This window comes from Bombyx mori, chromosome 24 (genome assembly GCF_030269925.1).
Source record: "Bombyx mori chromosome 24, ASM3026992v2".
Taxonomy (NCBI): domain Eukaryota; kingdom Metazoa; phylum Arthropoda; class Insecta; order Lepidoptera; family Bombycidae; genus Bombyx; species Bombyx mori.
Window position 1 is genome coordinate 10807508 of NC_085130.1, and position 26863 is coordinate 10834370.

At 36.9% G+C, this 26863-nt stretch overlaps 4 protein-coding genes across 5 annotated transcripts in view; 2 read left to right on the forward strand and 2 right to left on the reverse strand.

Annotated features, from left to right (window-relative positions):
* Positions 1 to 15: 15 nt before the first annotated feature.
* Positions 16 to 11119, forward strand: LOC101740923 (uncharacterized). The gene is made up of 4 exons (XM_038019892.2): positions 16 to 435; positions 1631 to 1796; positions 3703 to 3865; positions 8396 to 11119. The coding sequence occupies exons 1-4, from the start codon at positions 147 to 149 to the stop codon at positions 8771 to 8773; spliced, it is 996 nt and encodes a 331-aa protein (XP_037875820.1). The 5' UTR covers positions 16 to 146; the 3' UTR covers positions 8774 to 11119.
* LOC134201267 (uncharacterized) lies at positions 3939 to 11119 on the forward strand. Its single transcript, XM_062675770.1, has 2 exons — positions 3939 to 5138; positions 5395 to 11119. The coding sequence occupies exon 2, from the start codon at positions 5395 to 5397 to the stop codon at positions 7438 to 7440; it is 2046 nt and encodes a 681-aa protein (XP_062531754.1). The 5' UTR covers positions 3939 to 5138; the 3' UTR covers positions 7441 to 11119.
* Positions 11120 to 15277: 4158 nt separating this feature from the next.
* Positions 15278 to 26863, reverse strand: part of LOC134201268 (uncharacterized) — a 395935-nt gene continuing 384349 nt past the window's right edge. The window contains exon 2 of the mRNA XM_062675776.1: positions 15278 to 16964. Within this exon, the coding sequence (XP_062531760.1) occupies positions 15534 to 16811 (1278 nt within the window). The 5' untranslated portion in view covers positions 16812 to 16964 and the 3' untranslated portion in view covers positions 15278 to 15533. The remainder of the gene's footprint in view (positions 16965 to 26863) is intronic.
* LOC101740782 (Kv channel-interacting protein 1) overlaps positions 17483 to 26863 on the reverse strand; it is a 49512-nt gene continuing 40131 nt past the window's right edge. For both annotated transcript variants that reach the window (XM_004927289.5, XM_062675786.1), the window contains 2 exons: positions 26560 to 26726; positions 17483 to 26108 (listed from right to left, as the gene is read on the reverse strand). In XM_004927289.5, the coding sequence (XP_004927346.1) occupies positions 26598 to 26726 (129 nt within the window). In that variant the 3' untranslated portion in view covers positions 17483 to 26108; positions 26560 to 26597. The remainder of the gene's footprint in view (positions 26109 to 26559; positions 26727 to 26863) is intronic.

Sequence of the window (26863 nt, forward strand, 5' to 3'; positions counted from 1 at the left end):
TGGTCAATTGGATTTAGTCTGAAATAGGCTTAACCAATAAAAGGCGATGCTTCTCGCTCAATATTTTGTTGTCGCATCCTTCTAAAAAAATCTATTTTTAATTTAATGGTTTCCCATTGAAATACGTGCGTAAACATTAGTGCGTTATGTCGGTTGGCCTCCGCGGAGTATCTTCGTCCTCAGAGACCATGTCCGAGAGCACGTTAGAGAGAAACCGAGCTGAAAAGGCTCTGATAACAAAAACTCCAACGCATACGTTACTCAAAAGTAATATTAAAAATTATTCGGACAGGAACGGGAACGATGTCACGGAAACCGTACACAGAGGGAGGAAAACCTTCGCATTTTGGACTCTCGTTTGTCTTTTATTCGTATTGGCTATCGGGAACTTAATTCTGACATTCACGATACTAGCCGTCTTGAGATTGGGACAAGGTAACTATTCTTGTTTTCAACAAAAAAATAATCAAACTGTAGATATTAGGACGTAATAGGTCTTAATAAGTAAGTTCTTTTCTAACGCCCTATCATTAGTTCGTCCTGCATATATGGAATGGAATATTTTAACGTAATTTTAACAGACTTAAAGACGTCCAAATAATTTGAAAATTCACACACACGTCTAGAAGCGACGTCAGTACCACAGTTTTATCGTTGATCTAAAATATCGATCAAGTTCACGTACAGTTTTGAAACTATATTTCTTTAGTACCTAAGCTACCCTATCATTGGTGTCCAACCGGATATAAAGACAAAGATAAGGTCTAAGGTCTTATACATTATTTTTCTGTTAATAACTTAAATACCGTATTTAACCTATGCCCATATCCTCATTACCATTATTAGGAAGGGAATTGAACAATTATCCTGTTCTTTTTAACTCTTCTTCTGATCTGCGTGCTGTTCCAACTTTTATACCCGATTCATCATCGTAAGCCTATAGTACATTGCTGGACCTCTCCAATTGTACGCCACTGAGCTTGATCCTCTGCTTCTCCCATCCAGCTCATACCAGCCACCCTGCATAGATCGTCACTCCACTGAGCCTGAGGACGTCCTGCACTATATTTACCAATTCAAGGTCTCAATTTAAGAACACTCTTATCCCAACGGTTTTCTACTCTCCGGCTAACATGGCCAGCCCATTTCCACTTCAGCTAGTAATCCACTGTGCTATGTCAATAACTTTGATAATACTTAATTAACTTTTAGTATTAATACAGGATTGAATCTGTGAAATGTCAATTAACAACATTCTTCACTAAGTTTGTCCATGGATATTAATATTTAAATTATTTAATAAAACCTTAACAAATATAATTATACAATTCTCACTCTTCAATCTTCATTAGAAACCTAAGGAATTAGTCATCTTTTTGTTATCACAATTTATTAATATTTATTATCAACGGATCTGATGTAAAAGGTGTAGAGTATACAAGGAAAGAAATAACTATGATATTGCTTAAATTTCCTAGTCACAACAGCTGTGAAAGCAATTAGGGCAAGATTTTTACATAAAAAGGACACATCACACTTAAGGAAGCACAACGAAATGCATCCAATTAGTACAAACATAAAATTCGCCTTTGTATTTTTATTGTTGAGTGGTGTTTCACTTTTTTTTCAGGTCTAGAGAGCATGGAGTTTCTTCCGGAACACAATGCTATAAAGTTCTTTGGTAAAACCAACTTGGAGAATGTATATAAGAGAGACGGTTTGATTGAGAGCTTCAGTGATACACCCATGAGCATAACCAGCGAGAATGGCTCTGTTCTATTCAATCTACAGACTAGGTATTGACTTCACCAACATTGTATGTAGCGTTCAGATTTCCACGAATATCCATATCGACACTTGAAAGGCAAACATGACTAAGCGACAATAACTGTTTTGTGCATAAATGATAGGCAATAACCATATTCGATGCGCAAAAAATATATTTCTAGGTCTATTAAAATCATTTCAATCCTACAGCTACTAGCTAGATTCTACTACAGCTGGATTAGTTAAAATAAATTTTGTTTTCAGGTATTTCAACTTGAAATTAGTCTACTGTAAAGTTCACGTATTGTCGCTTAGTCCCGTTTGCCTTTCAAGCGTCGATATGAAATGGGCAAGCCTTTGGTAGTCCTAAAAATAGTGTCTTAGAAATATTCAAAATCAATATCGAAATTTTTAAAAGAGAATTGAACAAATTTCATTTGTGTGCTATCGTATCTATATTTGAGTCGACTATTATCAAAGCCGGCAATCTGACTTTTGGACAATGATTGGTAAATCAGAAAAACGAATTATTCACTTTGTATTCCATTGGCAGTCACAAAACTCTTCGGAACGACATCTTAGATAAATAACAGGTTAAGTATTAACCTTTATTTAATGCAGGTTTTGAACCGCATTCTTTGAAGGAGACGATTATATTCAAATCAATCTGTATTGACATATCAATACTTTTTTTTTGTCCAAATGCACAGATTGCCACCTTTGATAATAGACGACTCATTTGGCTCTTTTGGTTGACAAGGTTGCCGACCACTGACCTAGAGTAATCAATAAGTTTCTGAATGGTTTTTTTTGTAGTAATGGAACAAAACAGTAGGGTGACCGGGAACTTATTAAGGCTTGTGGAGAGTATTGTACTGTAGGCAGTGGCTTGGCTCTACCTCAGGCATTGCTCACGTCCATGAGTGACGGTAACCACTCACCATCGGGTGGGCCGTGAGCTTGTCCACCTATAAACCGCTCTGTTGATAGGAGAAGCGGTGCTAATCTTTCGTAGGGCTCCGTAAAAACTCGCCATGCGATGATAAACATATCAAGGAGTGAAATGCTATTAAATTTATGGAACAATTATATTTGTAATTAGACGTATTTTATTTGGGATCAGCATCAACAGCTCGATGTTTTTAATTGAACTTCAATTACGTTTACCACATTCAATTTTTTTTTTATTGCTCTTTTTGGCAAACGAGCATACGGCCCACCTGATGGTAAGTGGTTACCGTCGCCCATGGACTTCAGCAATGCCAGGTGCAGAGCCAAGCCGTTGCCTACCAGAATTCTAAATGGCCGAAGAAGTTATTTTTGTTATGATATTTTTTTCCAAAGTTTTTAATTTTAAATGGCTCCCCAGTAAAGCTGCACGGCCCACTGAGTTTCTCGTCGGATCTTCTCAGTGGGTCGCGTTTCCGATCCGGTGGTAGATTCTGCGAAGCACTGCTCTTACTAGGGCCAGTGTTAGCGACACTCCCGGTTTGAGCCCCGTGAGCTCACCTACTAATTAGGTTACGCTGATATAGCCTCTCAAGGCTATCAGCTTAGGTAAGAGAAAAAAAAGGAATTTATTTAAAAATTAAAACATTATAAATGTTGATGGAAAACCGGCCTATGCCCAGTTTCGCCCATAGATAACAGATTGTGAGCATTATTTTTGCGGGTTATTGCTTACAAAGCAGTGTAAAAATAAATTCAAACCTCACTCACATCTCCATTCTGCGAAGCACGGCTCTTGCTAGGGTTCGTGTTAGCAATGCTGTCAGGCTTGAGCCCCGTGAGCTCACCTACTAGTTAAGGTTACGCTGATATAGTCTCTCAAGGCTATCAGCTTAGGTAGAAAATAAAAAAAGTTGCAAAAATGTCGCTTAAGGCTACTTAGTGCTTTTTGCCTGTCGATATGGAGGTATTACTTTATGACTTCAGACTATCACGATCGGACACGAAACTGCTAATGAATTCGTCCGGGGTCTTCATCCGCGGCGTGAACTCGTTGGAGCTGATCAGCCTCGACTCCGGGGAGGCTGCGTTCAGCACAGCATCCCCCGAGATCAATATACACGAGCCGATCAACAATTTGCAGGCGAAAGTGCGTTTGTCTTATTATTATTTATTTAATTATTATTATATTTATTTAATTCTTTTTTATTTTTTATAGCTTATAATTCGTCTTCTCGCATTAAAACTGTATAATTTCAAAAATTGCAAATTTTTATTTTTTATTGCTTGGTTGGGTGGACCAGCTCACAGCCTACCTGGTGTTAAGTGGTCACTGGAGCCCATATACATCTACAACGTAAATGCGCCACCCACCTTGAGATATTGAGTTCTAAGATCTAAGTATAGTTACAACGGCTGCCCCGCCCTTCAAACCGAAACGCATTACTGCTTCACGGCAGAAATAGGCAGGGTGGTGGTACCTACCCGTGCGGACTCACAAGAGGTCCTACCACCGGTAATGTAATTATTTTTTTATAGCTTATATTATCGTCTTCTCTCATTAAAACTGTATAATCTCAAAACTTAATAATTTCACATGAGAGTTTTTTTTAACGGTTTAAAACATGTGATATCTTTAATATTAATCATCTTTGTGACATTTCTTTTTTATTTTGTACCAGTTACATTATCTGTATTTTAAAGTAAGATAAAATTATGTATTAATTTTGTTAATGGTGATACCAAATGATTCCGCATATTAACTCAATTTCGAATATTTTTGGAAATTTTACACTATTAATGCGAAAAGACGATATGGGTGGACGCGCTCACAGCCCACCTGGTGTTAAGTGGTTACTGGAGCCCATAGACGTGTACAACGTAAATGCGCTACCCACCTTGAGATATAAGTTCTAAGGTCTCAGTATAGTTACAACGGCTGCCCCGCCCTTCAAACCGAAACGAATTACTGCTTCACGGCAGAATTAAGCAGGGTGGTGGTACCTACCCGTGCGGACTCACAAGAGGTCCTACTACCAGTACCTAATTACGCAAATTATAATTTTGCGGGTTTTATTTCAACTAATTAATACGCTTTTAGCTCTTCCAGTATCTATATATCGAGGAGTGACATGCTATTTGGCTTAAGTTACACTTTTGTTACTAGAAGAAACATTAAAGTTTAAAATTTGGAAAAAATATCATAACAAAAATAGGGGAAGGCCGGGCAAAGTGAATACCCCGGGCAAAGCGAATACTCCCCACTACTCCTAAATTATTAGTTTTTCATTCAACACGCCACCACTGTTACGTTCGGCCATCTTTGTTTAGTACGCGGCAAACATCGAAGTGAGGGGCCGCGTCGCGTCCCGTCCGCCGAGTGGAGATTTGTGTTTTCGTAAATAAAAGATTGATTTTATGCGGTAAGTACATTGATCAATTCTCTTGTATTATTAGTTTTTGATTTTTAGGAATGTCTTAATTCGGTAGCATATCAAAGTAGGTTTTTATGGTATATTAAACAGAAACTCAGAATTATTAGTTTTTGTATGAAATGTGTTAACCTCCAAACTTACCTAGTCGGGCAAAGTGAATAGGGCAAAGTGGATATGGTATCCACTTTGCCCGCTATGTCTCATTGGTGACTTATTATCTAAAAATGTCTTTTATTTGTTTCAGATGGTGAATAAATATAAAAAAAAAACTAAGCAAGGGACGTGGGATGAAAATGCTATGCAAACGGCTATTAATTTGTGCAAAGCTGGAGAATCAATAAAAAGCACAGCTAAAAAGTATGGTTTGGCTTATGCAACCTTGTATAGGCATGTAAAAACCGGCACCGTTGCTTCAAAGCTTGGTCGATTCCGTCCGGTTTTCACTGAAGATCAGGAAATAGAGTTGGTGACATATCTCAAAGATATGGATTCTGTATTTTTTGGCTTGACTCGAGATGAATTCAAAAATTTAGCGTTCATCTACGCCAAGAAAAATAATTTGAACTACCCGAATAACTGGGACAAGTACGAAAAAGCTGGAGATGATTGGCTATCGTCATTTTTGTCTCGTCACAATCAAATATCCCTCAGGACTCCAGAGGCAACATCGGTTGCAAGGGCAAAAGGATTTAATAGACATGAAGTTGGCCGTTTTTATGAAAACCTTGAAGCTTTAACAGTAAAATATGATATTGATGCATCTAGATTATACAACATGGATGAAACTGGTATATCTACAACCACAAATAAGCCGCCTAAAGTGCTATCAACGAAAGGAAAGAAACAAGTGGGCATCATCGCCAGTGCAGAACGTGGTCAATTAACTACTGTCATAGGTTGTTGTAATGCCGCTGGTTCATTCCTCCCACCATTCTTAATTTTCGCCAGAAAAAAGATGCAACCCAGACTACTTGATGGTGCGCCTCCCGGCACTCAAGGAACCTGTACTCCAAATGGTTGGACTTCAGGTGAGGTATTCCTTGATTGGATGCATTTTTTTGTGGAACATGTTCGACCTACCCCTGAGAAAAAAATACTTCTATTATTGGATAACCACGAGAGCCATAAGTATTACCCAGCTTTAGATTACGCCAGCAAGAACAATGTCGTAATTTTATCCTTGGCCCCACACACAACTCATAAAATGCAGCCCATGGATGTAGCGGTATACGGCCCACTAAAAACTTACTTTGAAAGGGAGATAAATTTCTTCCAAAAATCGCACCCAGGACGCATTATAAATCAATACGATGTAGCCAGACTGCTATCACCAGCTTTTCTGAAAAGTGCAGTAGCTCAAAATGCAGTTCATGGATTTGAAAGACCTGGTATTTGGCCAGTGAACAAATATGCTTTTGGTGACGAAGATTATGAGCCAGCCGCTGTTTTTGCAGGCATGTCTAATATGAATATTGGCACAAAAAGTACAAACTCACTAGAAACGATAGATATTCCCAGACCTTCTGTAGACACTTCTTCAACTCCTTCGCCTTCGCTTCTTCAAGAACAGATTCCATCAAGTTCAGTAGATCCTCTATCAGAAATATTTCCATCTCGAAACAGAACTTCCTCTTGTGAGTTTCAAGACTTTGTTGCGCCCATTGTTAACACGCGTGAAAAGTTTCGTAGCGACGGGTGTACACCTGAACCAGAACCTGGATGTTCCCGAATTGTTTCCGCTTTAGAGCCAGATATAGCTGCTCAGAGAGGTGACACAGTGGTGCCAGATATTGAAGTAAATACTCGGCAAAATACTAGCTGTGACAACACATCTGATCCTAAACCGGAATGCTCAGCCTCCCATTGCAGTCCCTTGGTGTTAAGACCTATTCCAAATCCTGCCAAACCAATGACCACGCGAAAACGGAAATTACAAAAATCGGAAATATTAACCAGTACCCCGATCAAAGAAGATCAAAAGCATAAATATGAGAAAAATAAAGTTAAGAATATTAATAAAAGACTGAATGATAAGTCAAAAAATGTTCCTAAGAAGATTAATACAAAGACTGACAAAGACAAAAAAACTACTAAAAAGGTTAAACAGCCAAAGAAAATAAAAGAATTTAAGGATATTTTATGCTTTTTTTGCGGTGAAATATATATAGAAGAAGACGGTAAACCAATTGAAAATTGGATTCAATGTGACATTTGTCAACAATGGTGTCACGAAGATTGTTCTGCTTTTGATGGCGCTCTAGGTTATACCTGTGACAATTGCCAATCTTAATTTTCTAATTTTACGGGCAAGTAAAGTTATTTTTTTAAGTTTATTAAAGATATTTCTGTTTTCAGAGATTGAATATGGGTATTCACTTTGCCCAAGTACTGTGTTCGCTTTACCCGGGGTACCGGGCAAAGCGAACACTTTCGTACTTTTTAAAATTTTAATTGTAGTTGATTATTGTTTAAATATTAATGGTAACTGATGTTCGTATATGTAAGAGCAATAAATAAAGACTGGTTTGTGATAATTATTTTGTTTTTGTATTGTATACCTTTTCTGCTATAACCTTACATACCTTAAGGTATCCACTTTGCCCGGCCTTCCCCTACTTATTCGGCTAATTTGAATGGAGTAAACTTAATTAAAAGGAAGTTCAATTAAATACATCGAACTTTTGATGCTGACATCAAATAAAACGCGCTTTTAATTAGAAAGATAAATGTCGCGTATTAAGCGAGATGTCGCAGGAACTTTTTGGCCAAAGCTTTTTGTTTTATTTTGTCTATTTAGTGTTTCTTCAGGTTTAAACGTGTAATAACGGTGGTTTTATTAACTGTTTAATATCTGTGAAAGTGCACAAATGTGGGAAAATCAAACAAAACCGCTGGACGTAACTTCTTGGGATCCTCCAAAAAGTCCACTGAAAAAGCCTCATTAAATGACCATCATTTTACTGATATTATATTTCATCCCATATCATCTTATCTCATTTCATTTAATTTCACTCCATTTTATCATTTTTCATTAAATTAAAATATGACTTAAAGGTCCTAGTTACCGAGTCATAAAATCCCTTAAAAAAAACAACAAAACGGAAATGTCGTTTAAACCAAATAGTTTTTCACCCCTCTATAATATATGCATGTATATATTATCTGCCTATTGCTGCCGCCATTTTTAATAATCGAAATGCCTTACCGGTCCGGGAGTCGCTACAAGAGTTTCGCCCCGTCAACAGCAAATATCGACTAAGCGCGTCACCTCGCCGATAGACCAAGACCTGATATTGCGTTCGGAGTCATCAGCCCACCTCCGCGGAGCCGAGGGGACGCACATGGAGTCCAAGAAACTCCACTGGAGCGCCGACCAGGACGTGTACTTGAGGTCAATTAACGGCTCTGTGATCCTAAGCGGCAAGGAGGGAGTCTATGTCGACGTCAGATATTTGCCGATAGCAATGCCTCTGAACAGAACTGATAAACTTCAGGGGGTAGGTCAGTTCAAGGTATGCGTCTGCATGCCCCAAGGGAAGCTTTTCAGGGTAGCAGTGCCGAATGGCCAGAAGACCCTATGCTCCCACGTTAATATGACAGGGGATCTGAATCCGTGCCTGTAAGGGCTTTGATCGCTGTGGCTAAATGAAGATTTCGGGTCATACAGTAAAAGCTTCTTTACTAGAGATGAAACGGGTATACGGTAACTATACGGTATCCGGCCATGTTTTCACTATCCGGCCGGATGCCGATTTACTATCCGGTATCCAGCCGGAGTTATAGTAAAATTTTAAAAATAGGTTATGGACAACGTTTGTTTTTATAATCGCACGTCAAAAGTGATTGTTTTATTAATTAGTTTATTTATTAATCAAAATTAACAAGTGGCAAATTGTGGTAGAATGAATATCAAATTGTTGTCGTACCGAGTCGTCGCGGTCTCCGCTCACGTGCGATAACACCCGAACGCGCACGAATATCTCCGAAAGGGCCAAATATTCGGCCAAACCACTATCCTTTTCATCTCTACTCTTTACATAGATAATACACATAAATTAGTTATAGATAAGCAAAGTCAAGCACTCGACAAAAATGTTTACGGGCGTCGGCCACTAGATGGCTTCGCTTCGATTAGTTTCTCATTGCCCCTGTAAATGGCAGCAACAAATAACCTATCCTATATTTTGTTTTTAATGAAGGTGTGTGTAAATTTTCAAAAACCACAAATTGTTAAAATTTAATTGATTTGTCTATAACAAATAAAGACTTGTATGATTTTGTTTTTATTTTTTTATTTTCTGTGTTTAGTTGTACAATAATTAAATTCCTTAACTTTAACAACATATAAGTTTAGGGGCATCCGCTACAAGATGTCGCTAGTTTCCATACAAAAAAATATTTGTCTTAAAGTATCGCAGTTTCAGAGCCCTGACTGTTTATTCGTGCGTTATATTAATTATGTTTTCGTGAATACGCAGCGGATATAGAAAAACATATAAATGTGGATTTGTAATTTATGTATATGGGATCTTAAGGGATACTTTCCGTACGTGATAAAATAAAAACATACTTTAGGCGTAGTTGTAATAAGGTCTATTTTACTGTTACGCTTTTATTAACTACAGAAGTATGCTAGTATTTAACGGAATCTGTGAACATGATTTTGACCCCCTTCAAAACGTCGGATTAATTCGAAATTTGGTATACTTATTAAGGACCGATGACAATTCAATATTTAAAAAAAAATTGGAAAGCTTGAAATTCAACTAAAAAATGAAAAATAAACAATAGTTTAAAAAAAACTACCAAATTTTCTTACACTATATTTAAATTTATTTATTTATTTATTTATGTACACACAGAAAACAAGACACAGTACAGAGTAATAGGAAAATTATGTACAAAGGCACTGCTTATTTCTTTGAGAAATCTCTTCCAGCAGACCTGCGAGAGGATAATGAGAATAATAAATAAATTCAAATGTATGAAAATTTATTTTCTATTTTTAGTTGGATTTTCTATAAAAAAAAACGTATTTTATTAGTTTTTTTAAACTATTATTTATTATCAATGTGTATATGGGCGCAAACGCCACTGTTGGCAATAATTAACATAATAATATATAGTTTAGTTTATTATATGTTAATATTTATTTATTATTAGCAACAAAACTGTTGTTCTACCATATTTAATAATTAGCAGACACTGTTTTGATGTGAAAATGTTCAGAATTGTTTAATGTTTATATTATTGTTTAAAAACACTAATAACTGTATAAATGATTAAATATGAATAAAGCATAAATATTAATAATAATTTATATTATAATTAACAGTACTAATAATTTAATAAAGTATTGTAATTGTTATGCAATGATGTTGTTGGCGCCATCTATTATTAGGCTGGATAATAACAATGTTAGTTAATATTACTTAAAAGTAATTCATGTAAATTAAATTAAATGTGAGTCATGTAAAATCACTAAAATATGTATTTTGAATATTAAGCTATGTTTTGTGAATTGTTTCGCAGTAATTACATTTGTTTGTATAAAAGAAGTTGTAGTTGCTATAACCAACACAAAATGGCTAATTGTGTAAAAACCACTGAATAACTCAGGCGTAGCTTTTTGTTGTAAACAAGTAATGTTAAAGTTTTATAGAATTGTATTGTATTTTCATTGTAAAAGAACTTATGTGTGTAAATCCTGGCTTAACGCCGACATGTACGTACCGATGTATCGATAAGATCGGCGTATAAAGAAATCTTTAGTCGCGAATATTGGAATTGGATCGCTTTTAATCCGTGACTAGTGGAAACGCGTATAAGGAGCTTTTACTGTATGCGAGATCATTTCGTATCGTATGGCCTCATCCTAAACAACAAATGTACTACGCTAGAGAAATTTTGCTGTCTCTTACGTTTGAATCGGCGTTACCAAATAAATAAAATGTATGTTGTAGTTAAAATATTTTTTTATTTATTTATGGACACCTTCTCCTGTAAAGAGTTCTGATAGTTTGGGCTGCTCTATTGAATTAATGCCCAGTCATCGTTCTCATCGAACCCGTCGCTTGCGACGAAGGGCTCGACGAGTAAATTAACCCACAGACACAGCCCACTGAGTTTCTCGCCGGATCTTCTCAGTGGGTCGCGTTTCAGATCCGGTCGTAGATTCTACGAAGCACTGCTCTTGCTAGGGCTAGTGACGGCAGCTCTCTCATTGCGCCCCGTGCGTTAACCTACCAGCCAGCGCGTAACTGGATTAGCCCTTACGCTACCAGCTAATAAGTGGGGGGAAAAATCTGCCCACAGTCGAAGTCTGCCAAAATCGGTGTTTTTTTCTTCTTTTTTTTTGCTTAGATGTGTGGACGAGCTCACAGCCCACTTGGTGTTAAGTGGTTACTGGAGTCCATAGACATCTACGACGTAAATGCGCCACCCACTTTTTTTTTTTTTTATTTTTTTTTCTCTTTATTTTTTTTTTTTTTATATAGAGGGTCTTCTCGATTTCGAGACGTCACCCTCAAAGTTTACACAAAAAATTTAAGCGCGACGCTTTATACTTACGTCTACCAACTTATATAGCATTCTGGCTGCCCTCGACAAGGGGGAGGCCAAGATGCTGTTATAGACGCCTACATCCATTGCACATAAATCAAATTCTAACATAAAGCCACTGCGCTCCGCTTCACTCCGTACACACTCCTTCATTATGTGGGTTGCATCCTCGACTACTCCACACTCGTCACAGTTTGGTGAATCGCATATTTTCATCAAAAATCCAAAACTATTTAGAGGAATGTGTCCAGACCGAAGTCTGAAGGCAGTCACAATATGTTTTCGATGCATATCTACTCCTGTGAACCAAGGGAGACGAGAAAGGCTGGGCTGTTTGGTTCTATACCATATACCTTTAGTTCGTGATCTCTCGTCAAAATATTCTTTCCAAAAATCTATGCATTGTCTTCTAACTAAATAAATAATATCACTAAAATAAGGTAAACAATCAAGAAACAGTCCGTCAGTGACGGCTTCTTTCGCTAGACGATCAGCTACTTCATTTCCGTACAATCCAATATGAGCCGGCACCCATTGCAACACTATATTCTTTTTCTGCATTTTACTAACGGTCTCCAGGATCCTGTAGGCTATCGGTGCGCCTCGAAAGATCGAGGTACATCGAGCCAAGTGTTGTAACGCACTCTTGGAGTCCGTCAGTATTACAAAATTACCGGATTCAAATGACGCGACATAAGACACTGCTTCTGCAATTGCTAAAAGTTCTACATACATTATAGATACTTTAGCCGATAGTTTAACTTTAATAGAACGTTGCGTCTGCGGGTCGAACACTGCCAAGCCCGACTCGTCCCCTTCCTGCGATCCATCAGTATAAATTGAATAATAGTTCGAATAATTTAAATTTAAATATTGATTGCATGTACGTTTTACGAAATCACAATTATAAGTACGTTTAGCCTTTTCCAAATCATCGATTTTAGTTTTAATTATATTAGATAGGTCCACACTGCTTACCCATGTATCAAGAGAGAAACATTCCATTTGCTGAGAAGTATAAATAGGATAGATATCGAGTGATTCATGTACTGTTACTAACAAAGGTTTTTTCCTCCGTCTCCAATATACTACGTCACGACAAAGTTCTACAAGTCGATTCAGTGACACAATTAGTTTGTTATCTTTGAATGATTTAGCTTTCAACCAGAATTTACCGGCTAGATAGTACCTACGCACAAATAGTGGTTGCAAATTGAGCTCCCATTCCATTACATGTATAGGCGTACTTTTCACAAAACCACCAATTACTCTCATACATTGATTTTGGAGTCTATCGAGCTTAACTGTCTTACTCTTAACTGCGTTATCATAAAGGAAACTGCCATAGTCTAATCTAGAACGAACGATAGATATATATAATCGTCTTAAATGATCTGGATGTACTCCCCACCCTGAACCGGCTAAAACTTTAAAAATTTTTAATGTTTTCGAACATTTCTCGATTAATTCTTCAATATGTTTGTTCCATTTTAACGAGCGGTCTAACCAGAAACCCAAGTACTTGACACAATCTACTACTTGTAACGCTATGTTGTTAATAAAAAGGTTGACATGTTCTCTTCTATACCCTCTTTTGAATATACATACTTTACTTTTAGATGACGAGATTTCCAAGCCTATCTCTGAAAGCGATGTAATCATTTTGTTCAAAGAAGTTTGTAGGCAATTAGCACCCTCACTAATATTACTAATGCTCGTATACAACACAAAGTCGTCCGCGTATTGAGAGATAGATACCGCATCATTTGTTATATAGCTGCAGATGTGCATAGTAGCTATGTTAAACAACAACGGCGAGATTGGGTCGCCTTGAGCTAAACCTTGACCAGAAGAACGGCAAATATATGAGTTTCCAGTGTATATTCTTAATTTTTTAATTTTTAAAAAGTTCCAGAGGTATCGACACATTTTATTTCCCACTCCTATTTGATCTAAAGTCTGGATTAACGATTTTATGTTTATGTTATTGTATGCGTTATCTATATCAAGAAAACAACCTATTGTCAAGTTATTGACTGAAAACGCTGAATGGATTTGCGAAACTAAATCGACGAGATTATTTAATGTAGAACGGCTTTTTCTAAATCCGGTAGTATCCGGTGAGAGTAAATTATTTTTTTCAATAAACCATTCTAACCGATTTCTTAAAGTGCTGTGGAAAATCTTACATAAACACGACATCATTGCAATAGGTCTAAATGCAGATGCGCTGCGAGGGTCACGTCCGGGCTTAGGTACAGGTGTGATGGCGATATCTCGCCACTGGGCCGGTACGAAGCCGGTGTCGTAAAAACGGTTATAAAGTGATAACAACATAACCAATGCGTTCTCAGGCAAGTGCTTAATCATTGAATAAGAAATATTATCACACCCGGGTGCGGTATCCTTTGCGCGGATACAGCGTTCCAGTTCATGACTAGTGATAGGAATTTCTAATTTATGATTACAAGAAGAAAATGATGGGTTTTTAGGGGAGACGTAATCTGGTGTCATACTATACAGAAGGGTACTAGCGTTTTCGTCACTGACATATTGTTTAGAAGTTCTACGGCCTTTAAACCATTGCATTCTTTGCCACATCTCACTTTGCGTTGTTGCGCCATCTATTGCTGTACAATATCCCTGCCAAGCTTTATCTCTAGTATTTCTGATCAGTTTTTGTGAGTCACGTATTTTTTCATTAAGTAGTTTCAAGTTCCTAGGCGTCGGATTGCGTCTAAACGTCGAAAGGGCCAATCTACGTATCGCTACTGATCGAGACAAATCTGCGTTCCAATAGGGTTTAGGTGAGAAAGTACTACTATATCGAATATATGGAACATGAACGTCTGCTGCTATATTTAGATATTCTATAAAATGATCGTACCCTATTTGTAGGTTCTCCGACACGATATAATTACTACATAATGATTCCAGTAATGTCTTATAACCGTCCCAATCGGCTAACTTGAAATTGCGCCGTAAAATATTCCTAGGTAAAACATCAAAAGAGGTAGTAATTTTTATAAATAAATGATCACTGCCGAGGGTTTCGTTTAAAATACGCCAGTCAAATAATAAAGCTAAATCGGAGGAGACAAAAGATATATCAGGCGCGGAATGTTGCAACTGATTGTTATTGTTATTAAATCGTAAACGTGTTGACTTACCATCGTTTAGTGAAATGAACCTATTATCTGTGATAGCCTCAAAAATTTGTAATCCTCTGGCATCACTTTTATTAGACCAGTTAGTGTGGTGCGCATTGAAATCGCCCAAAATTAAAGCTTTTTTACTCACCAATGAAAATAACACATCCCAATCCTGTTGGCTAGTGCGTACCGATGGAGCACAATACACGGAGAATATATATTCAATATCCCTACAATTGTGAACCTTAATACCTATTATTTCTAAACCGGGACTATTGTTTTGTATATCAAAAAGTTGTGAATTAATAGATTTGTGAACAAAAATGGCAACCCCGCCATAGCCGTCGTCCCTATCCCTACGATAAATAATATAGTTAGTTATTTTAAGTCGATTGTTCGATTCTAACCATGTTTCACTCACGGTGGCAATGTGGACTTTCTCTTTAAATAAAATATTTTCAAACTCTAATAACTTAGGTCTTAAACTTTGAGCGTTCCATTGTAGTATAGTTAATTTCAAAGGTTTTTTATTTTTATCCATAGTCCATAAACAGATCTAATATGTTTTTCAATACTGGCCAGTCGGAAATATTGTCTACCGCAACCAAGATCAACCATTCGATGCAACACTCAAGTACACTTTTCACTTTAGATTCTAGCGACACTGTTTTTAAAAAAAAAGATCTTTCAATTTATTCAATAACTCTACAAAATTCACATTTCTTCTTTCCTTCTGTTCCAGAGGCGCATTTTTCCCGGGCATCTCTTCTATTTCAGCTTCAGCAGCCGAGTCCAATACAGATACATCAGGCTCCCTACGACGACGACGTTGTTTTTTCGAAACCGATCTTGGTGTTTGTTTAGCGTTTTCTTCGATGTGAATCTCCGCTTTTGTCTGTAAGACGCTAGCAAAAGTCGGTGCGTTACTTTGCAAGGTTTTTGGTGGCACGGATGAGATGTACTCCATTAGCGGAGGAGCAGGGGTAGCGGTGAAACTAAACTTTTTGGGCACCTGTACTGGAGAACTAGGGGCTACATACATCGTCAGAGCCTTTCTGTAAGTGCAATTAAATTCAGCCATGATTTCTCTAAGCCTCTTTTCTTTCAAAAATGCAGGACAGCCTTTATACATGGCCATATGCCCCCCTTTACAGTTGACGCAGCTAAATGTAGTGGTTTCACAGTTGTTATGTTTACCTCCACACTTTGGACAAATTTCTTTGTTTGTGGGACATCTCTTTGTAGGGTGTCCTAATTTCCAGCACAACCCGCACTGGGATACTGGGAAGACGTATCGGTCCACGCGGATTCTTAGCCCCCCTATAGAAACATACGCAGGTATGAACGCACCCTTAAAACATAACCGCACCGACTCACTAGGTACCCATCCGTCGCCCGAGCTACTGCGCCGGTTGAGACGGAATATAGATACCAGTTCTGCTGGTTTGGGGCACGATATTGTGTCAAAAATCTCTTTGTCGGATATTTCCAAGTCTATGTCGCGAATAACACCATATGATAAATTCTTCTCCATAGCTCTTTGTACACGCCAGCCTTTATCTGCTATCTTAGAACTTTTTTCAATCCTCTCTGCGCTCAGTGGGTTCTGTACATCGATACGCACTTTGTATGGGTTAACATATTTTACGCGGTCCACATCGGTAATATCCATCTCACAAAATATTTTCGCTAAAGAAAATTGTTTCGGCAGCGGTTCACTACCAGTTAAGTACATCTCTATTTTCTCAACTTCCGGTTTAAGCTTCTTCTGCTTCGATTTAATCGTTGTCCATTCATCGTCACTGTTGACATCTTTTCTCTTCTCTGGTCTTAACCAATCCTCCATCGCATTCATCTCTTGCATAGAATTCTCTTCTTGAAATTGTTCTACCTCATCACCAATCAACTCCTGCTCACTCAAAGTACTCCTGCTCGACCGCACATCCATTGTTTCGTGTTGATTATCTACCCTCGTTATCAGCGGCGCGGTCGCCGCTACCCAACGGTGTTGGGTATGCCCCCAGCAACGCGCTGACCGATGCGCGGAACGTATTTTTAAATAAACAACACACTAGCACCTCGTGCGAGTGCAGCGCAGAGACTGCCACCCACTTTGAGATATAAGTTCTAAGGTCTCAAGTATAGTTACAACGGCTGCTCGGCCTTCAATCCGAAACGCATTACTGCTTCACGGCAGAAATAGGCAAGGTAGTGGTACCCACCCGCGCGGACTCACAAGAGGTCCTACCACCAGTAAGCAGTCTTCTTTGTCGCTTTCTTCATTGCTGAAGGTCGTGTCCCTGAAACTTGACCGTGGCCTGTCTCGTGAGCGCTACCCACCTTGAGATATAAGTTCTAAGGTCTCAAGTATAGTTACAACGGCTGCCCCACCCTTCAAACCGAAACGCACTACTGCTTCACGGCAGAAATAGGCAGGGTGGTGGTACCTACCCGCGCGGACTCATAAGAGGTCCTACCACTACTAATACTAGCTGGAATAGCCCCTTACGCTACCAGCCAATATGTAGAATGAAATAAAAACCATGTCCATCATCGAAGTCTACCCAAGTCTGTGTCATGGCGCTTACGGTATGTATACTAATATAAAAATAAAACGCATTTTAATAACATGAAGAACGTATGTTTTATTGACGGACGTTTCGATACAGCGGACCGAAGTATGTATTTACACATTCAGATTCTGAATAAACGTCATTTATAATTATTATGAAGCTCAAAATAATCGTTATTTTTAAAATTGTAAATTACAAAATTTGTAGATATATAAAAGAGAATGTGTGTGTGCAAGTTCACTTAAAATTTGAGAACCGTTAGCCTAATTGATATAAAAACTTTGGGAACCTAAAAAGGACGAGCAGCTACTGCGATGATCATAGTTACGTTATCCTTTTAATGTCTTATCCTTTGAACCATACATAGGTCGAATTGATATGAAATGTATAAAAAAAAAAACGAAGGTTATTTTAAGCTTCATAACGCTTATTACTAATAATTATATCTCACTCGAACTATAACAACAATAATAAGTTGTCTTATTAAAGTATTTATAATACTAAAATTTTAACGTAAAAAACAATATTTAGGGGTAAATGAAATATCTAGTTTTTCTAGAAATTCTAGTAAAAAAACATACTATGTACTATATAGTTTGTTTCATCGACAGATTTGATTTTTAATCCTCAAAAATTACTAATTTGACTTTTTTTTCTATATTTTTTTCTTCGTAAAACAAAATGGCGTTACTTTGCTTCTCAGAATAATATGACAAAGCTTGTATAAGCAAGTTTGCTGCTCGATTTGAATGACGCTTGAATCATTTGCAGATAATACGCCATTTTGTAGTGTGGTGCCATCAATAGAGGATAAAACTAATAAAATGCTGACAGCAGTAGACAAAATTGATCGCATTAATAACCGTGCAAATTGTGTCAGCACGCAGTTTTTAGGTCAAACTAAGATGATGTATGACCTATTTATGTCAATTCCGCAAACTTAGCAAAGATTGATGGGTAACAAATTTTAAACAGCCTATCGACTACATTTTTAAAGAAAACAAACGATTATCATTATATTTAAACATAAAAACGTAATAAAATCTATTAAAAAAAAATAACACTTCAATAATTAATTTATATACTAATAACAACAATACGGATCTTCTTAAATAAAGAATATTATCTAGTAACAAACTATGGAGGATAGAGGTAAGGAGCGCCATCTTCTATGGGGGACAAGTTGATAAAATGACCGTCTGTAAACAGTGAGTTGTTGTTGGAAGTAGACATGTGTAAGTAATGCGAGTGATATTACTCCGGTAATATTACTCTACGATGTAATGCAACATCACACATTACGCGAAGGAAACAAACATCACACTATCACCCAACATGTTTCTTTCTTTGTCGTGTAATGTTGCTTATTACATGAACGGAACCGAGCGAGACAGACAGACCGATCGACGCAAAATAAATGAGCAAGCGACACGGAATTATTCCTAGTGATTTTGAACCGTATGCCCTGGCCGCTAGGTACATTTTTATACCTATGGTACGTCTGAATTTTAATATAGGTATTTGTGTTTATATTTTTCATGCGGCCAGCCGGTAGTTCCCCGCAAGTAGTTACTTAATTTTTTATTCGCAACTTTTGTAAAATCGCTAGTCGCTCGTAATTGTTTAGTAATATTTCATATTAATTTTTGTGTTTGAATTACTTAAGCACTTGTTTGAAGATAGTTTTATTATTTGTTTTAATGCGTGTTTAATAAGTGAAAGAAATAACGGCGTCTAAATGAAAGTACAGTCCTCCTTGGATGCACTTTGAGGATATCGCGCCGAAACAATGCATCTACTGCTCTCGTATATTAACATTATTGTCGAGCACAATTTGCAGTCTAAGTCGCCATATGAAATCCGTTCATCCCACAATAAATTATATTAAGTAATACATAAAATTATTATATTATTAAGTAAGTCAATCTCTGTCAAGTAATATAACAGTGTATAACAATACAAAATTCATACTTTGTATTGTAATACACTACTGTAATGACACACCCGAATCATTACCTAAGTGATGTGTATCAACACAATGCATTCGTCGTCACAGTATCTATTGAATGCACCGAGTAATGTTAAGAGTGATGTGTAATGTTTTCGAGTAATATCACCTGTCTGTAAAAGTGATGTCATATCACATTACATTGGGAAGTGATGTTTTGCGCAAGTCTAGTTGGAAGACTCACCGACATAGCGCTAGTGTAGGAAGCGGAAAATATATGATTATAGCAGTTTCAAACAGAGCGAAGTGTTGTAGCTAAGGCGCTGTTTTTTTAATCTTTCCACTTGCTACAGTGGCGCCACCTTAATTGGCTCTTTCAGCGAACAATTTTTAATACACAAAGATGATGCTTCTTACTTCTACCCGCCATATAACAAATGATTTTATAACTAAATCGCGTAAGGGACAGAGCTAAGAATGCTTAACAAACAATTCTCTGTTCTTTTCCTCTGCTAATAAAGTTCATTGTACATTATTAACACGTTCGCCCACGATCAGTCAGTAGTGGCTACAGCGCGCAAACGGAAACTGTTATGTAGAAATTTTAAAGTAAAATACAATAAAATGCTTAAAAAAGTATACAAAATAAAATTTACAATTCCTTTCGAAGCAATTCCTTAAGTTTATAATTTTCTTTAAACAAATTTCATAACCTTTAAAATACATTTAGGTAATATTATTTTACAATCAATACGATCGTTACGAGAAATCTTATTTTTATAATATAAATGCATCACCAAGTATGCTTTCCATGAACATTCACACATTGTTAACTAGAACATTATATATTTAAGAAAGACAAAAAAAATGTACTAATTTTAGACAATAACATTTAATTCATAAGATATTTTTAATTTTATTGTTAACATTAATTTTTACTTACACACGTACTAAATAAATGGCAATAGTTTCTAATTGTAACGATCATCATATAACGACAAATTCATTTAAGTTTTAAGTGACTCTGCGTGAAACGGAAAATCTAATTTGCCGCGCGATTTATGAACGTAGTGGCCATGATGCTTAAAATAATAAAATTAATCAAAATTAGGTAATCAATGTTAAGACTTTTTGGCGGGAACGCGAGGAGCGAAGTTCTGTGAATTGTTTTATTTTGTCTATTTAGCGTCTTTTCAGGTTTAAATGCGTAATAACGGTGGTTTATTAACTGCTTAAGATCTGTGAAAGTGCACAAATGTGAGAAAATAAAACAAAGCGTAACTTCTCGGGATCCTCCAAAAAGTCCACTGAAAGTCTCAGTGAAATGACCACCATTTTACTAAGATTATATTTCATCTCATCTCATTTCATTTCATTTCATGCCATGTTTCATATTATAATCAACTTCATTTCATTTCACTACATATTAACATTTTCTCATTTGAAAAAATATTTCATTAAATAAAAGATTAGGCTGTATGGTATATGGTATAAGACCTCTGCCTTTTCAGCTTGAAAAATAAAACTATTACTACTTCTGAATCAATGTTATCTAGATTAGATTGGATTAGATTAAAAAGATGTAATCCATACTATTATAACCCGAATAAATTAAAATTTCTGTAAACCATTCTGAAAGAAAGAGATAGTAGATTTTTGTAGAGCGTCTTCTCATTCGTTGTTGTCTGTCATCCTTGTGACATATAAAGGCTACGTTCCGATTTACACTACAAGCATTGCTCAGTGCTCTTAATGGAGAGAAATTCATTCCGTTAAGACTGACATTGACTGACTGTGTATAGTAGCAGTATCCTAACGAAATTAATGACATCAAAAATCGTCGCCATTTTTCTACTATGAGCACTGTAAGTGTTTTCGAAGTAAACTGCTCTCACTGCTTTGATCATGTGTTCACTTTTACCGTGCTTAACCTTATTTAATAATTCAGTTATTAAGATATTAAATACTAAATCGCTTGAAAAAACAAATAGTTTCTATTACTAAAAAGTATACTCCTTATCATTATGCGAATAATTCAAATGACAACAGCCTGAAAATTCAATTTTTAAATGTAACTAAATTTAAACTATTTGTTTGTTGAAGTAGAAACAAGGCCAAAAAAGGTCGATGACAGTATACGTTCCGTTTTAAGCAGTGACTAGCATAGCCAAATATAAAGGAATGGTGGAAAGGTTCGCAGTATACTAAATTGACATTACACCTTACAGTGTTCACAGTGCCAATGGGAATATAGCCATAGTGACGCCATATAATATTGACAATTTTCAACGGGTATTTTGACTTTCTGAGGTCAATATCAAAATTAACATTGCCAATTTTATTATCAAAAATAACCTCTAATTAAAATTATTTATCAAATATGCTTGTCATTGACAATTATAAAACAAAAAAAAAGATATTACAGTACAATAGTCTTATTTTAAAACGTAATCGAAACAATGATATGATTATTTATTGCTTAGGTTTAAGGAACATTAATCACAATTAAAATCCTAATTAAACTGAGAATCATAGTTAAAACAATATCGATTACATATTTTAGGTTATTCGGACAGCGATGTGAGTTCAATAGATAAAAACGGAATATAGCAATTTAAGGTTTTTTCTTCAAATTCAATTTTAGTAAAATTTATAAAATTGAATTTCAAATTGAAGTTAAAATTCTAGATTAAGTACCCTGTTGACAGCAAAACAAAATGGTTTCCTTTTTTTTTAAAGTCGGGATACTTGCAAAGGGAATCCAACCAAAAAAGCGTAATATAAAATTTGTAAATTTACTTTTATTCCATTATGCTTATTTTGTTAATTTCAAGATTTTGTCAGCTACCTTTTGCACTGACGGTTGCATCTATAATTAAGGTGACTTCTATCACGTGGTTCTTGTCAATTTGTCAACGTTTTACTATTGATGATCGCCTCATTGGTGCGAAGAAATAAATAAATAAACAAACACACGGGTTTTAAGTATTTTATCTAGTAAGAAGGTAAAACAGCCAATATTTTCGATTGAAGGATATAGATAGGCGAAAGATTGAAAAAAAAAATTGTGTTTATTGGCCCAACTAAAACTTTCTAATTACTTCAGTGCGCCGCGTAGGGCACCGGTGACCTATATAACAGCAAAATGATTAATCAAACTCAAAATATTAAATTCCGATTTTCGTGTATTGTGTAAAGTTTTATATATAAACTAGAATATATTTAAGAAAAAAAATCCCTGCCGCATACCATTCGGCCACCGAGTTCCGAAAAGGGACGTCAGCACATTGCGAAGTGCTAAAGTGATCTAACATATTATATATATCGTATCGTATATTGACTAGAATAATTACCACAACCAAATACACTTGAAATGTCTACGCAAAAAAAAACAACATAATTTTCACTAGTAATTCCTTTTTTGACTTCTAGCGGAGTTTCCAAGACATCTTTAGTTTCTGTACGTTTTATTTTTGGAGGGTAGAAGTAGATATAACTGTCTTGTATATGGGACAAGCTTAATGCGTCCGGCTGTGACCAGTGTGCTTAGTGTGAGTTTCTTAACGTTCTCGATAGCGTAAAAGTTAACTCAAACTGGTATGGAGTTGGATCGTTTGCCTACGTATGCCGCTAGGGGCGCTGTTCCAACTGCATACAAATGTGAGTTAACTTTTACGCTATCGAGAACGTTAAAAAACTTGCACTAAGCATACTACAGAATACAAGTCAACAATTCACCAGCACAGCGAGTAGCACGTGTTGCGATATAAATGTAGCAGTTGTGAACAGAGCGAAGTGTATCGAATTGAACGGCCCACCTGGTGTTAAGTGGTTACTGGAGCCCAAAGACATCTACAACGTAAATGCGGCCACCTAACTTGAGATATGAGTTCTAAGTCTCAGTATAGTTACGACTACCCCGCCCTTCAAACCGAAACGCATTACTGCTTCGCGGCAGAAATAGGCAGGGTGGTGGTAACTCCCCCCACGCGGATTTGATTTTTATTACACGATGTTATTCCTTCACCGTGGAAGTCAATCGTGAACATTTGTTAAGTACGTGTATTTCATTAGAAAAATTGGTACCCGCCTGCGGGATTCGAACACCGGTGCACCAGTAGATACAAATGCACCGGACGTCTTATCCTTTAGGCCACGACGACTTCAATATCAATTTTTGACGCCATCTTTGAAATTACATCGTTTGCTACGGTGACGCTATCCTAGGCGGTCGCTTCTCAACACTTCTTCATACCAAAGTTGTACTCTTTACCTCTACCCTCTATAGTTTTCATGACGCGCACAAATCTGTCTGTTTATAACTGGCGCTTACCTATTGCTTTAGGATTAAAAAGTATTTCCATCATTCCGATATGAGATGACTCTATTATCTATGCCCTTAAAGTTCGAATCACCAAAGACTTAAAGTTAGTTTTACTGCAACGCTGAATAAAGCTAAAGCCCAATCCGTCGAGCTTTGGTAGAATAGTCCAATGACTTAATTGTTTTTAATCAACGACCTACTTACATGTCTAAGAACAAAAATGTCACTAATTGAATTGGTAACTAAAGGAGGTATTTCAGGTACGCCGTGACTCGTAGGTGGGCTCACGTGGCTCGACCATGAGACAGTGTACTAACACTGGCCCTAGAGTAGTGCTTCGTAGAATCTACCATCAGACCGGAATCGTTTACTAAATTATAAATAACTAGCGACCGGCCCTCGCTTCGCTTCGGAAGCTGAAATTTATTATTGATTTCTGCACTATTTAATGGATGTTATTATACATATAAACCTTCCTCTTCAATCACTCTATCTATTAAAAACCGCATCAAAATCCGTTGCGTAGTTTTAAAGATTTCAGCATACATAGGGACAGATATAGGTACAGAGAAAGCGACTTTGTTTTATACTAGGTATGTAGTGATTATTCTATAACACTTAGTTGTGTAGCCAACGATTAGTGAGTATCTGAACATTTCAGCGGATCGCGATTCCGATCCGGTAGTAGATTCATCTGTGAAGCAGCTGCTCTTGAGTTGTTAGGTCTCGATCGGAGGCGCTCGGGTAGCTGTTAGCAAATGCCACCCCTCCTGGCTGAGCCTTTGCTCGCCCATCTGTTCTGGAGAAACTGGAAATGCCTCCGGGCCACCAGTAATCCTTCAATCATAAAAGATTCTGCATATTTACCGCTTGTATAGGCAAAGATGCATTTCCTCTGCATCATTTTAGATAAAAATAACTTATTGAAAATCTTGTAAGACTATGATTGTGAGCCGCTGGACTATTCTACGACTATGGAGCTTTCAGTAATGCTGCTAATATAGTCAGCGTTAGCTATGAGCACGGGATAGGTTTGGGCCTAGTATTCGTTCATTGAGTCCATGAATATATCCAGACACGATCTTCAAGAATTCGCTCCTGAAAATATATCGTGGTTTCTTTGTGTATTGCCTTGGAATCGCCTAGTTAAAACGTTAAAATTTAAACACATGCAATTTTTCCTAATACACAATAATAAGGAATATTGACGTACATTACAAAAAAACACATCATTACAAACCCGGTGTGCTACGTTTGCCGCTAGGGGCGCTGTTCCAAACACCATAGAAATTCGAGTTAACTTTTACGCTATCGAGAACGTTCAAAAACTCGCACTAAGCACACAGAGCTTCAGAGATAAATCTAAATGAATCTTTACAATCATCGAACTATTATTTATAATTCGATCGTGTTAATTGAGTATAGATATAGTGAGAAAAGATTTTACTTCGTAATTTTTCGGAAAAGTTGGTATTTATCGTGCTCTCTCAAATAGGTTCGGTAACCATCTAAGGGTCATAAGGGTAAGTCGCATCAGCAGACCAATATATTAGAGTGGTAATACGAAATTCTAATATTCGCTACAGTTTTAACCATATTTTCAGATTACTGTTAGAAAGGTTGTATAGCCATGCCGCAACCTCGAAAACGGTTAAAATAACCAGTCCAAGGAATTATATTTTATATTTACCTGTACTTCATATCGGAAAATAGCAAATTCAAAAATAGGAACAACTTAATAATTGTTACGGTTGTAGCATCTCTATATTATACAATGACATTATTCATTTTGACATTTGACACTAAACAATAAAGTTCCATATTGATGGATATAAAAATGTCACTTGTTTAATACGATCATTCATTGACAGTTCGGGTGTCATCGTATTTCGATAAAGATCGGAGTTTTCCCGAAAGAAAATAATTTCTCACTACATCTATAATTGAATATGCAATTTCGAAAAGGGCACATGTCGCATATTTTGTCAAATACGTTTTTTCATATACATGTAGTTTTAAGGCTTACCTACACCCATTTTATAACAATTCCAGTAGTTTTCAATTGCTAATTAACACTAAAATATATCTCAAAAGTTAATATTTAAAATTTTACACTGCTTTAGAAAAAAAACAGTTTTTTTTTCATTTCCTGAACATTTTACATTTTCGGGGACGTGCCCTTTTCGAGATTGCGTATTCAATTAAAAATGAAAGAACATAACGCTACGTATTTTAGGTTTCACGACGCGATTATAGAAGTTCTCGAAGACGATGTAGTAGCGTGCGCATACTGTAACGCGTAGACGCCATACGGCCGCCATGTTAGACAGGAAGCCGGGGTCGTTGACGCGCTCGCACTCGCAGTAATGGCGGTACGAAGGCGCGCGCTTTGTTTGGCCCCTGTTGGATGTATAGCGCTTTAATTTATTAACTGCATCAATAAAATTAAGGCCCGTAATAATAATCGTAGTTTAAACTAAAACAACAGCGAAGATCGACTCGTAACTTATAACTATCGTCAACAATCGTAAGCTATGAGTTGAATTTTAAATTGTTCTTTTCAAAATGGCCGATCGAAAACAACAGCTGTGTTTCTGTGTCAAAGTAAATGTCAGTAAATTGTAATGAAAAGTAAATATAAAATAAAATAATATCCAAAGCTGCATAGTGGAAAGCTCAAGTAAATAAAAATAAATTATTGAATTGTTTGGCTAGTTTAGACCAAGTTTTCAAGTCCTATGATCCAACGAGTCGAGTGTGTGGGTACCGAGCTGCAGCCCGTGGACCCTGAAGCGTAGAGACGTCGTACTGACGATAGTAGTAGCTTTAATAGTGTCGGTTAGTTATTCACCTGTCAGCGAATCGAGTGTGCGCAGCGTCGGTCTGCCGTCATAGTGCCGAGTCGAACATTTGAAGCGACCTAGTGATCGCGTCATCCTTCAGACACGACTCAAGGAACTCCTCGATCGTGATCACGCCGTCCTGGTTCAGGTCCAGCTTCCTGAACACCCGGTCCACCTGGAAAACGTCGAATTGCTCACGTTGTAAACGGACTATTTTAAAGTGAAACTTTTATTACGTCGTCTCAAACTTTTTCGTCTGTGTGTTGCATGTCGCGTGACGGTCGGCAGCGGAGTAGGGATGAAATGAAAGGG